At 31.6% G+C, this 14,820-nt stretch overlaps 1 protein-coding gene across 1 annotated transcript; it reads right to left on the reverse strand.

Annotated features, from left to right (window-relative positions):
* Positions 1–727: 727 nt before the first annotated feature.
* Positions 728–6,140, reverse strand: LOC143915595 (uncharacterized). Its single transcript, XM_077436303.1, has 7 exons — positions 6,064–6,140; positions 5,803–5,979; positions 5,563–5,718; positions 5,143–5,291; positions 4,860–5,067; positions 3,092–3,266; positions 728–3,000 (listed from the first exon to the last, which is right to left on the reverse strand). Exons 1-7 carry the CDS (start codon positions 6,097–6,099, stop codon positions 2,864–2,866), a joined length of 1,038 nt encoding a protein of 345 aa, XP_077292429.1. The 5' UTR covers positions 6,100–6,140; the 3' UTR covers positions 728–2,863.
* Between the last annotated feature and the right edge of the window lie 8,680 nt (positions 6,141–14,820).

Raw genomic sequence — 14,820 nt, forward strand, 5'->3', positions numbered from 1 at the left:
GGTCGGAGATCTTGTCTTCACTAACTGAGGGGTGCGGGGGGTTTAACTACCGGGGAAGTTGGGTTTTTTTCCCTACGACGCAGCGGTACCTACCTACCTACTAAGAGAAACTGTGCATGCGCCATGTATTTTGCATGCGCCAAAACGGAGACAAGTATAACACGTGAGGGCGGATCTAATATATTCTAGATCTATGGTATATATACATAGTATATTATAAAATTGTATATTATAAAAATATACAAAAAATAATACACACTATATATAATATAATCTACATATAAAATAAATATAAACCATATTTAATATAATTTAAAAAACATTTATATCAAAAAATTGAAACAAAAATAAATAATAAAAAATTAATTTAAAAAAAATAAAAATAATAATAATTAAAAATTAAAAATTAAAATGAATTTAATAGGTTTAAATTAATCTGAACAATAAAAAACATTAAAAAAGTGGATAGACTGTTTGTTTAATGAAAATAACAATAATAACTTTTTTATTCCAGAAGATAGGTAGAATAGTGCCATTGTCCATATAAAAAATATATAGATAATAAATACAATAGTATAGAATAATAATAAAAAATAAAGTAAATTCTGTAAACCTGAATATTTTTCAAAACAAGCTAGAAGTCTTTCTTAAACTTAAAGAATTTTGTAATTCTTCTTTTCCAATATATTTTCTATATTTTTGTTTTCTTTATTTCGTATTTTTTTTTCATGTTTACTTTTATCTTATAATTATTACTATGACTATTTTTGTTTTTATTTTATTATTTATATTTGTCAAACATTGTGTGTCTATCTTCTTTGCCGCCTTTCCCATGTAATTATAAATGAATAAAAAATACATATGTGTGGCAGTACCAGAGGTAAAACCTCTATTTTTAATTTTAGTCTTTTGATCTTTTTGTCTTTTAAGCTAGTCAACGGATTAATCTGAATCTTTTTCACCTAAAATCAACAAAAAAACGGATAAAACATTTAAGCTTAAAAAACAGTTGACTGATTTCGTGCGTGGACTTTTGGCCAAATGGACACTTTGCTGACGGACAATTGGCTGAACAGAAATTTGGCCGAATATGTATCGAAATTACTCAAAACTCACAAAAAACAGATACATTATCCAGAAATCACCTAGACCTCATTAAAATTGGATGTTTTTGATAAATTTAAGCAATTAAAAATTTCACTCGGCCAAATATCTTTCGGCCTAGTATCCATTTGTCCAACCGTCCGTCAGCCAATTGTTCATTCGGTCAATAGTCCGTCAACCACTGATTTATTGTAATTTTTAAAACGATACCCAGATTCATTGATTGCGGAGTATATATGTATGTACATTTATGTACATTATATACATACGAAGGTAATGGTAATTTAGTAGAGTTTTATCGAGCACAGTGGCGTCACGTTATACATAGATAATTGTTGTTGGGAAAAAGCAAACAGCCGCCGTCTACCCCTAATGGCTTCAGAAAGCCTAGCCGTTTGTAAAGTATCGTGTGTCATACGTTTTATAGCGATCAAGACTTTTTACTTGTGATGCATCATCGCTTGTTTGTTTGTGCCGGCGCGAAACACACTTTTAGAAACGGCGAAAAACAATGTGTACAGTTATATAGTGTGTATATGCATATACAATACGAAAAATAATATGGCGAATCGTCAGACATCTCATGTGACGTAGTTAGTGTAAAATGAGGATGTACTTTGTTCATATCTATCTAAGGTACGAAAAAGTTCAAATTAAAAATTGAAACATTTGAATTGCGTTCTTTTGTTTTCGGAAAAATTTTCACTAGTTTTTTGACAACTGTATAAGTTCCATGATTGCTTTGTTTCTGGTGAGTGATAATCGTATTTTTATCATCAAAAACATATGTATGTACTATATCTTCATAACTCATCTGTCTTCGTCATAATCAACACACGTACAAATAACATTTCCGGTCAACTTATAAATTTGAAAAAAAAATTAAGTCGAATATGAATTTTTGTAACCGATACCAAGTTTCAGTTCGATAGGACTAACGGCAGAGAAATTTTATAATAATAGAAGCGCCTTTACCAATACATTGCATGTGTCATAATAATACGAGTAACGTATCCTTAACTACAGCGCGCGGGATAGAACCGTGGTCATTACATATTCACTACAGAAATAAAAGTTTTATTTTGATATAAATTTATTTACAATTTGAGCATATGGCGGTGATGGGCTTTGGTAGCCAATCCGTTCTTTTCTCAATTGGCGGATTATTTTTAACCACTTTTTTTGCATGTCTTTGAGAACTCTTAACCCTCCCTCACCGAAGTGGAGTATGCAAGTGCCCCAATTTTCACGTTATTCGTAATAACCATGTGGTTTTCAAAGCTATACACCTTATATTTCTTGTATTCTTAGAATGAACTACAAGAAATTTATTTTAATAGATTTTGTATACATGAAAAAAAAATACATTTATACATTTCTACGTTCCAAAGTATGATGATTTAAAGGCGGTAGCGATAAGTCATGGTTTTGCCTGTTCGCTTGCATATTCTTGTTGATCGATGAATCAATGCGAGAGAAAGAGACATCTATATTTTCGTAAGCTATTGTTTTCGACGCTTTTGGCGTGTGGTTATTGAGTCATGCAGTCGCCTGTTGGCCTTACCTATGTGCGTTTGCGTGTTGATGCTTGTCGTTATTTTTAATACAAAAACATGCTATAGGACTAAAACTTTTTATGTTGATGTATAAAATTATTTATAAGATATATGTATATTGAACCCATTTGTATTGAGATAAGCTGTATTTTGATTTAAAAATACTGGGGTTTTACTCCACCCCGGTTCGGGACACTCGGGACTTATAGATTTACATCCACAATGAGAGCGCTATAATGATCTTTTTGAGCGCTATAATGCTTCTTTGGCATTTCACCGATTATTCTCCACTGTTCATTTGCGAAGTCGTACTCTTGGATTGATCTCGAATCCCAGCCTCCTGAAAAGTCAGATTAAATTGTCGCATTAAATTCGGGAAATAATTGTTTGCATAAGTCTCATGAACCGAACTGGTGTAAGCGTTAACTGACCAAAATAAACGATTTTTCCATTGTGAGAGATTGCACTATGTGCATAATCATTGAGAGGTAAATCGCTGACTTCAGTCCAAGTATCACTTCCGGGATGATATCTTTCAATAATACTCATTGTACAGTTATCACTCAGCCCACCAATGCAATAGATGTAATCGTCGACAACAACAGCCTTAAAGTCAAAAACAAAATTAAATCAATGGAGACATACAGAATGGCTTGAAAATAATGCCTTTTCGTTCGGTTAAATAACTTAATTGGACGTAGGGGAGAAGTACCATGAAAGCGCCATTTTTATAAATCGATTCATAAATACCTTTTAATCCATCAAAAATTGAAAAATATGTTAATAAAACATAAAAAACACATGTAGGTAGACCTTTTGGCCTTTTCATGGAAACCCGTCCATGAATTGGTTTCCATGAAAAGGCCATTGAAATTATATGTGAAGAACTTGTTTCTGTATATGCGTGTATGTTTCGTTTACAATGACATATTTTCGTTCTATTTCATTTATATTTATCAGTAACAATTTATAACAATATCATTAGTATATTAACTTATATTAAACATTGAATATAATATTTCAATATTATTTATTTAAATGAAAAAAAAAGAACAAAATTTTATAAAACTGTTAATTGTTTCAACATCTGAAAGAATAGGAATATCAAAGAACATGAAAAATCAAAGAAAACCGAATTTCAAAAGCAGGATGCTTTGATTTTTTTCCAAGATTTCTTTAACAGCATTTTCAATTTTTGTGGGAGATTTTCTTATTCTTTTCAATATTTTGAATATAAAATACTTAAAAGATACTACTAATAAAATAATAACTTAAAATAATTTATTTAAACGACTGAAAATTCGTATTATTCCATGAAAGAGCCACTCTCTTATAAATGAAAGTGCCGGCCCTTTCATGGAAACATTGCATAGCATTCACCATCTTAAAGTAAGGATGTCAGAAAAGAGATTTTTGCATTGTTGCAGTATTATTAAAAAACAATATTCATTTCTCTGACATTATTTAACATAATGGTAATCGCGAATGGACCTTTCGTGGACCGGCCCTTTCATGGTACTTCTCCCCTACATAATATGTACATTCATTGATTAAATTCAACAAACACTATTGAATTTTAGCATTGATTTCGATTTCATCTCGTCCCAAAATGAAACGTCAAACAATATTGATATAGTAAAAGCAAATACGATTATTTAATTAAATTTAAACAAAATAATAATAAAAATAATCTTATATATAAAACCGAAACGGCGTTTCTGATTGGTTGGATTGGTCAAAGACGTTTGTGATTTGTGATTAAATAATATTAGTTTTTTTCGATTCAAATCAATTTAATAAAAAAAAAACACATGAAGATTTTTTTCATGGTTCGACGATATTCTCACTACAAGACTGCATTTCCATTTCAAGTTACTTTTATTATATCCGTGCTAAAACAAATCGTCAAAAGAGGAACCGAGCGAAGCCGGGTACCACCACTGGTCATTTATGAAGATAAATAACTACTTATTAGATATTTTTTGAATACCATTCAATACAAGAATGATGAAAATACCGAAGTTGAAACAAATAAAAGCATCTTCGGAATCAATTTATTGCAGAAAACTCTCGGTTTTCAGTTTTAATGATCGAAAACAATTGTGTCGCTATTTTCACATATCAAAAATACATTATTTTAAATTGAAAAAAATCCACCTGTCTTTCGCGATATTCCCAGAAATGAAAGCTTAAACTTACAGCTAACGATCTTCTCTTCCATTTCATCGGACTCAGCACCTTCCATTGATTTTTCTTTGTGTTAAATACTTCAACCGAATTCAAATAGTTTTTATTATTTTCACCACCGAATACATAAATTTCTTCATTATAAACTACTGAGGCGTGATCGTGTCTTTCAATATTCATGGAGGCAACATTTTTCCAGCTGTTGTTGACGTAATCGTATCTGAAACGTCACGCAAAAAATCACTATGAGCATTCCAAATACAATACGGAGATGATGGGGAAAAAATGCACTTACTCTTCTACTATTTTCAATTCATTTTTACCATTCCATCCTCCCATTATGAAAATTCTATGGTTTACTGTGGCTGCTGTAGAATAACTACGTTTCTCTTTCATCGGCGCCAAGTGTTTTAACTCTTTCGTGAATAGACCAATCGAGTAAGCCTTTAAAAAGCACAAATGATTTGATTTTACTTGAATGATAAAATTAAATGACATATTGACTCGATTCTCGATTTTTGAAGTTCGAAATACAAAAATGACTTTAGTTAGTTATTTATTTTTTGAATCCGACGACTTAATTTTATTTTAATTAATTTTTGAACGTTTAATTTTATAATATAAGTTTTATTTATAAATGAATGAATATAAGTGTTGACCTATTTTTCATGCGAAAGCGAATTTCATGAAAGTGAAAATTGTAATATTTGCTTACCTTCGTATTTAAATCTTCTTCAGAATTCCACCCTCCAAACATAAATACGTTGCTTTTGTATATCACTGCTGAAAAATTTGTATTTTTTATATCGGCTTTCAAAAAATGAGTCCATGAATTCGTCGTTAAATTGTACGCATCGATTGTAACTGACATCTAAAATAAAAATAAATTCAACAGTTCATATACATATGTACATACGAAAGAATAAGAAGGGAAAATCGAAAAAAATGTTGTTACGCCAAAACTGTCTCCTCCTATAATTAAAACTTGTTTTTTTTTCATTCGGAATTTTGAATTCATCACAGGAAGAGTAGATCTCTTTTGTGGCATTTGATGCCATTTTAAAGCATCAAACAGCAACTGACATCCTTCGACGGATTCGCAACAGAGTGACGTCACTTCTTCCAGTAAAAACTATTAAAGCAAATAATACGTGAATATTAATATTAACTCTGCGATTGATACATCATCCGATGCAGATTAAAATAAAATACCTACCGAAATAGAGCAGAGCGGGAATCTTACACATTTCATTAGTGAATACAGATCATTCTTCCTGCTGTTCCAGTCGTGTTTGATCCACTGAGATAGTCCTTCGAACGCCTGCTATTCTGAAGACACTTGCAAATTATCAGAAGACAGCAACCTTTTCACAGTATCAGCAGACATGTTGAGAAATCTTTCGTGCTTCGTTATCTTAAAAATCAAAGTGAACTCTTGAGTAATTTTTGCAATAAAGGAAGCAGATTAATAAAATTCGGACTTACTTTCGGAAAATTATTCAGTAAGTAGTCGTCAATTTTTTTATTTTTTTGGGAAACTTGTCTGTTGTCTAGACATACTGTCTCTAAGTATGAATAACAATACTTTTCAAGCTCATCCAATTGCCACATTTTGGCCAGCTTAACAACGTTTGCGACCAGCTCAAGCCTTAATTCTGTCAAAAAAAATCTATTAATTTATACGATCGAATAATAAATAAAAACACATCGATTAAAAATATATTTTATCTCACCCACAGTGCCCTTATATAAGAATTCAAAAGCTTTGGTTATAGATTCATCTCGAATCCCCGCGCAATCCAGCACCAATTCTCGTATATTTCGGTTAAGTTTCGTCCTAAAGAGTGGACTCGCTGCATGTAGGATTGATTTGTGTGTCTTGTATCTTAAATTGAATTAATCGAATTATAATCGGTTGATATTATAATAATTGAGGCGTGGAAATTTTTCAACCTTTTGTCTCTGATAATTAATTCAATGTCGTAATACATTCCAAGCTGAAAAAATATACGCATACATTGCATGTGGTTGAATCCGTATCGCATTTGTGTCTGATGATCGGAGTCATTCATTTTCGAATTGAGATTTTATTTCAGAATAGAAAATCTAGAAGAAATAATTGCGTTAACCAAGTACATTATTGAAATATCACCTTATTAAAAGTGGCTTATTTTGTGACATGTCATGATGCTATATACATTTTTTTTACTTATTTTTATTTTATACAGGTAAAAGCCCATTTCAGTGCATCGTATACTATAAACAATAACAAAAGATAACAGTATCAATATATAAAAGTAATAAAAACAATAAATGCCGTTAATCATATGGCATATGTATGTATATGACAAAAAACAGTAAAATAGAAATGAAAAAATAGTAAAAACATAATATTATAGATCAGATAAGATAAGATGACACGAATAAAATAAATTAAAAAAAATATTCTGAATAGATCTAATAAACTGACCAAAACTCACACTAAATATGAATGTTGATGTCCGTATAATCAGCTATATGGTTAAATTGCTGTGCATATCGGAGAATTGAAAAAAATGCCAGATTTCACAATAATAGGCGAAAACAGAAGATTTTTACGTATGTACTCTAAAATAATTTTTAAGTGCATAAAAAGTGAATACTTTGAGAATCGGTGAATTATAAATAATTCCACGAAGAACAAAGAACATGTGTCGTAATAATAAAATTAGACTCTGAGATTCAAGACTTACAAAACCTTTCATTTCCGAAATAAATTTGCTTTGATATAACCAAGGGTATTACATACATATATTCATTCATTTTAAACTAAAGAAACCGAAAAAAAGTTTAATGGAATTTTTCCAATAAATTAATATAATTGTTTTTGTTAATTAATATAAGGTGACCAAATTATGCAGTTAAACTCCAATGTGGACCTAAAAAATGAATTGCAGAGGCAAATCATCGAATTGAAATTAGACAATGGATAAGAATGTCTGATTACGAATGCCATATATTTAATTTCGTCTGCAAAAAGAAGTATTTAGGAGTGTTCGACAACAGATGCTATATCATTGTAATAATAAAAGTCCGAGGTTGGAGCTCTGAGGTACGCCAGACTTTGTTGTGAAATATGGAGATTCATGCCGCTCAATGTCTCCACACTGACTTATACCGTCAAGATAAGAAATAAATAGTGCGTATCCTTTGTGAAACCAATTTTGGCAAGATTAATGAGAAGTATTGCCAAATTAGGATCAAGAATAGGAGAGTTTGTGTAATAAACCGACTTAAATTATTGTGCTAATGCTTCAGCTATTTTTGGTTGACCAATAATCATGGAATTGTTAAATATCATACTATTTATTAGGAAGAGAACTTACACGACGATTACTTTTTCGCATTCAGATTTTTTTACGAATTATATATTATATATATACGAATTTACGAATGTAAAGCTTGATTTACGTTCTCATTTTAGAAAAATCAGCGTGTGAAATCTCCTGTGATTTTCCATTAAGCATAAATCCGAGCTTTAGAAGATATATTTTTGATGATATGGCTTTTGAACCATGTAGGATAGCAACGCCATATTCATCTCGTATTAGGCAACGTACTTTTTTTAACGCACGTACGTAGGCAACGTACTTTATTAGGAGGTTAGTTATAAAAATATCATGACGTGAATTAAAAATTGACGTGTATCGTAAAATGTAATGATTTAATTTTATGGAAATATTTTTATTGACATGGCCAAAAAATAACTAATGAAAATTATACTTTTCAAACGGCATCATAACATCAATACCACACAAATTACTGCCACTTGCGTAAATGCTATTATATTTACCTTTGAATGCATTCAAGTCAACCAATCGAAAGATACTGTTGAAATCGTGGTGTTTTCCGAAAAATACATACTGCATATGATAAAAATATATCTGATTTAAGAACAATGCGATCGTTTATCTTGTAATATGATTCTAATAAATATATTTATCACATTATGAAATAAACAAATTGTCGATCAAATTTTGACCATTTTAAAGTGCACCGACAAAATATGTAAGTAATTCTTACAAAATAAATAAATGAATACATATAAAGTGGTAACACCTCGTTTAGATCTCTTTTTAATTTTTAATTTTTCTTTAAATCTGTTTATCTCGATTATTGCCCAATGGATCAGACTGAAAATTTTTACAGACTACATATAAAAAGGTTTGGCAAATTTATTACATTTTATTTTTATTATATTTTTTAAATATTTTAGCCGAAACCGAAAGTAATATTTTTATAATAGAATTTTGCAGTTTTTTTTATGTTTTTCTAAGACTGAAACTAAAATTTTATAGCTATAATTTTCAGCTTAATATTAAAATGTAATGAAGCTTCTTCAAATACAAATGGTATTTTCTCTTGTTTGTATTTTTTTTAACCATTTAAATATATGACACACATAATATAATATAACACACACGAATATACATTCGTACATTCGTGTGTGCTCTTCATGAGAAAATTCCAGTATAATCCGTATATTTAAATCAACCAACAGCGTGGACATATTATGTTTAGAGTAGTCACGGTTCAATTCCGAATAGGAGCTGTTGACCAGACTTTGGTTTGTGACTCCAGGTTTTCTTAGGTTTCCTTTCAGAGTTTGCTAATTTTTCTGATTTTCATTGAAGCGGTTGTAAATTGGCATTTGCTTTCCAATCTCTCTTGCAAATCTCAAGTTATTCAACGTTTTGAGTTTCACCAATTTTTGTAATAAAATGTTACAAAAATTTATCCATCTGTCTGTGGATGATGTTTGTATAAATTCGCATTGAATAAAAATGCTTGTATTAATTGTTTTATAGCAATGTATCTGAATGAGTACATTCGTCGCTCTGGAGCGATCTGTAAAGGCGAGTGAGTGTACATGTTCGATTGAAATAAAATAAAATAAAATTTAAATAATAAAAAAGTGGTAATTTTTCTTCTAATAAAGGTTTGATAAGAATGTGTAAACTAGAAGAAGTAACTGGACAGACTTGCATTCATGGCTGTTACGACCTATTTCGCCCTCCATTCAGTGTAATGCTCTATAAGGTGCAATGCTCACGCACAGTCAGACAGACACTCTTAGGCGAACTGCTCACATCACTGAGCAGTTTGGAAGCATAGACACGTGAAAGTAGTCACTCGAGACCCACTCATACACAAAACAGTCGTCGGCACACACCTTATGGTCCATAAGGTGCGTGCTTTAATTGTGTGTTTCCTTTGTTGCGCCATATAATATGGAGCAACAAAGGAAAGTGTACTTTTAAATTACAAATAAATGTAAAACAAAGAGAGGAGCAAACACTTAATTTCATCATTCCGGATCCCGAACACAATCCTGATACAAGCCCGAACATGGTCCTTACAAACCCGAACAGTAACTTTAGCAGATATCTGCTCGATAAATTGCTCGTAGAGTCGCTCTTAGCACCGCCTGCTACAATATATTTCATAGCAAGCAACTTCCGATGCAATTAATCCATTAATAAGTGGCCTCCTTTAGGATTGACGTCAACCATACAGTGCCACGCCGAGACAAGGTGTCCGTGTTTACATTTTTGCGTTGACATTTTGACAGCAAAGGTGCGGCTCGACGCCCAACTGTCACCAACTAATTACCCAACCGGGTCAGGTTATTGCTAACAGGTTAACGCCATTTTTAACCCGCTGCCTTACTATTATATAACACGTGCACGTTATATGTATGTACATATGTAATAACGCTTACACTTCGCGTGCCGCAAATCGTCATCTCATGTAATATTCAGAAATGGAGACGGTCGCGACGCGAAACCTCGCGACTCGAAACCTCGCGACTCGTTCATTATTCACAAATCGAAACCCTAATGACACCCCTTTTAAAAATTAACGACGGAGCTTCCCGGAAGTTGTCGTTGTCGTTGTCGTTGGAAGACGTCTCGGAACAACTTCCGGTGCACAAAAGCGCACGATGTCGCGACACTTCCGTGTCATGTTTACACGCACACACTCCACAACAAGATTTATCGTCTAACCCACTTTCTTTTAATCGATGTATGTAATAGTGGCGTTATTATGCACGTATCTTCGGCATGTGTTATACTATAATATACTAGTGGCCTGTGTGCACATACTTATTTGTATGTACTTGTGCACTCCGTTTGATCGGCCGATATAAACAAAACATTATATCACATACATATATATAATGTGATTCTAGGACACTTACCCCCTGGACACATACCCCCCCAATCACATACCCCCGGTCAAAAACCCCCTGGACATTAACCCCCCGTGCAAACAACCCCCCCCCCCCGGAAAGGTTTTCTAAATAGTCAGTATCAGTGCTAATTTATTTCAGCCAGAAAAATACAGATATTAATAATACATATATGAGATTCTTTATAAATATTCAATAATCAATAACAAAACTCCAAAATCAATTGTATTTTAATCTCTTTTTCTTTTCCTTTTCTCGATTTTACAAATTCCATCATGAATAGTCTAAAAATATTTAAAATATAATAATAATAATATGACAATAATATATACTTCTATTAAAATGTACTTTCAATATCACAGAAGGCAAACGCTAACTGGTGATTAAAAAGTATTTTAAATTGATATCTATTCTATTTACAACAATAAATTGAAATTAAATATTGTATATAAATTGAAATTCAATATGCTCTACCACACTTAAATTATTCTTATTTATTACTTTACTTTGTTATTAATTATTTATTACTATTTCTAAAAAAAAATTATCCATGGCGATACTTATTTTTATCCAATTTTTATCATTTACTTGCACAGGGGGCTAATGTCCAGGGGGTTTTGGCCGGGGGTATTTTTCCATGGGGTAGGTGTCCAGGGGGTACATGTCCGGATGTCCGGATAGTATCGCTATTCTTTGTGTCTGTTTGAGATAACGCTCGCCGTACTATAATAACCGTTTTGATTCGACATACATATGTACGTCACAGCCAAACCACTGCAAAAACGTATATACGAATGCAATAACAAAAGAAAAAGCTTCTATATATATTATTTGCTACCAATTTTTTCTCTTGACAGAGAATTTACCGCCATCTATTGAAAATTTAATTATTTAATTTTAAATTTATTTAATTTATTTAACTAATTTTGGGCCTATCGGCTTTTCCGCCTCCCCCAAATATATTAAATAAAATAAATAATTAATTTTTCTATTGGTGTTTTATATTGTTTACATGTAGGTAGGTACATACATATGTAGGTAGTTTTTACCTTTTTTTTTCATTTAATATTATTTAATATAAATATTAAATTATATATTTAAAAGTTATTTGAAAATAATTTAAAAGCGTGGGGATCGAACAGAGGACCGATACATTTCTTTTATTTTTAACGCGGGCTAATTTATTATTTATAATCAATCGAATGGATTTAAAATTATTCATTTGTAGGTTCGAAAAGTTCTCTTTCGTTCAAAGCTACAGTTTCTCCGACTACTTATTTATTAAATATTTAAAGACACGCTACTTTAAATTTTTGCAGAATTTATAAGCAAACTACATAGTGAAAGTTTTCGCTTTTTTTTTTTTTTCTTTTTTAATATTCATTGATGGTATTGAAGAATGTTAAAATATGCAGTTTGAAAAAATCAGTGGCATTTGAAATGAAAGTATTATTTTATTTATTACTAGTGGTTTTACCCGGCTTCGCTCGTTATTTGTAATAAAAAACCGCTTAAACATGGCGATTTCTAATAGTAAATATTCATTTGTTTTTTTATTAAATTTATTTGAATCGAAAAAAAATCGAATCGTCGTCATAGAAACTTGTTTTCGATTCCCAACCAAAGATACTTGCATACATACATATATACAAAGTCTCTTTCAAAATTATATATTACATACCATACATTGATCAAATCATGAAGGAAATTGAATTGAGCATTTTTTTGGGATTTTCGTGAAATGAGCAATTTGATGAACTGGGATTGACATATACATTTTGATATAAATAAATGTTCGTATATTTGACTGCAAATCCACAGTTTTCAACATATGATCATCAAATTTTATATACATACATACATACGTACTGTCACGTTCCAATGAAAGATTAAAAAAAAATTAGTTTACTCATTCCACCGCTGCCACCAAAATTATCACTGCAGCGTTTCAATGAAAGATTGATAATTTTTTTAAAACTACTTGGTTAACTAACCAAGATTTCTTTATTATTACGTTACTTTTGTTATCTTATTGTTAGATATATTCGAAAAACGAATGATCTAATTATGGAACGGAGAATTTAAATGAGATACGTAGAACTATTTCACTTTAACTTTAACTTTGTTCTGCTGCTGATGTGTTGACCGTCACTTGCGGAGTCGATGGTAATGACTGTCACTCTCGGAGTCGATGGTAATGACTGTCACTCTCGGAGTCGATGGTAATGACTGACTAATTCTAACAGTAATGAGTTTATATACGCTTTTTTAAAACAATGAAGTGTTGAAGACACGTGTCGTACAATTTTGGTTAGTCAGTAAATTAGGTGTGCCACTAACCAATGGTACTACTTATTAATTTAAGTGGGTCACAAATCAATGGTATATCTTATTAAATTAGGTTTGCCACAAATCAATGGTGTGTCTTATCCCTACTGGTTAGTCAACTACACTGATAAGCGAGGTATTTTTTTTTCATTTTTTATTTATTTATTGAAAAATCAACAGACAACAAGATGTAGAAATGCATAAAAACATAGAGTAAATCTTTAATATATATAGCATCCGAGTCCAATTACAGATTTTTAGAAAGATAAACAAATGAAAAAGATAAATACAAGATAAACAAATGAAAAGGAAAATAATAAAAGCTATAACATGACTAAATAGCACATTGCGTAACTAAATTAAAGTGTTAAAATATTGGAAAAAGGTTATAAAATAGAATAGAAGAAGAAATGGATCAATCGGTCAAGATTCTCTTGATGTTAGTCCTGAACTGATGTAAGGAAATACCGAACAGATCAACCTCTTTCAGCTCCCCGTTAAACATAAGATAAACACGCTGCGGATAAGAATATTTTTGGGAATTGGTATTAAAAGGATTAAGTGAAAATAGTGCAACGTGTCTAGAATACGTAAATGGGATCCTGAAATCAACGTTACTCAGTCAATCAGAACAATCAAGGAAACCATTTATGAGCTTAAAGAATAATGTAGCATCAGTAAGTCGTCGCCTGACAGAAAGATTGTAAAAAAATAGGATTCTTAAAATATCGGGAACAGTAGTATGGGTGTAGGTAGGAAATACATAGGTAGCGTAAGGATTTAATAAATTTAAGTTGGACTTTTTCAATACAATTAATAAAAATAAAATAAAAAGGTGACCAGATAAGTGAGGCAAATTCAAGGTGAGACCTTACAAAGGAAAAATAACATTAGGTATGTACATACATAACACTGGGTTGGGCAAAGTCTGGCACTCCTGTCTTTGATAAGCGAGCTACATAACAGTACTCATGATGCCCTCTAAGAAATCTCATTGCTTAGTTATATTTTTATTGCAACTTTCGATCGAGCAACGTCAAGTTATTCGACTATCGTTTAATCTTATAATTAGATTATCACATACAGTGCCCGTTTTAGGGGGGGGGGTGGTCGGGCGCCGCTCGATGCGTTAAAGGTGCTTTAAATTTTAAAATTAGAGCGCCAAAAGCCATACAAAATTTTAGATTAGGGCGCCAAAGGCGAAATTTTTTTCTAAGGGTGTTAAAAAATTGCCCGAGGGCGCCATTGGGTGTAAAGCCGGCACTGATTGCATACATACATATATTAGATTCTAATATAGAAGAAAACGCTCGACGATTACCACCGAGCCACGCTGCTGGCTATCGATATATCGATACATATCCCAAAATTTTCGTTAAGCAGTCGGATATGAAGTCTAGAGATTTTTTAATG

The sequence above is a fragment of the Arctopsyche grandis genome, chromosome 8 (assembly GCF_051622035.1).
Source record: "Arctopsyche grandis isolate Sample6627 chromosome 8, ASM5162203v2, whole genome shotgun sequence".
Classification (NCBI taxonomy): domain Eukaryota; kingdom Metazoa; phylum Arthropoda; class Insecta; order Trichoptera; family Hydropsychidae; genus Arctopsyche; species Arctopsyche grandis.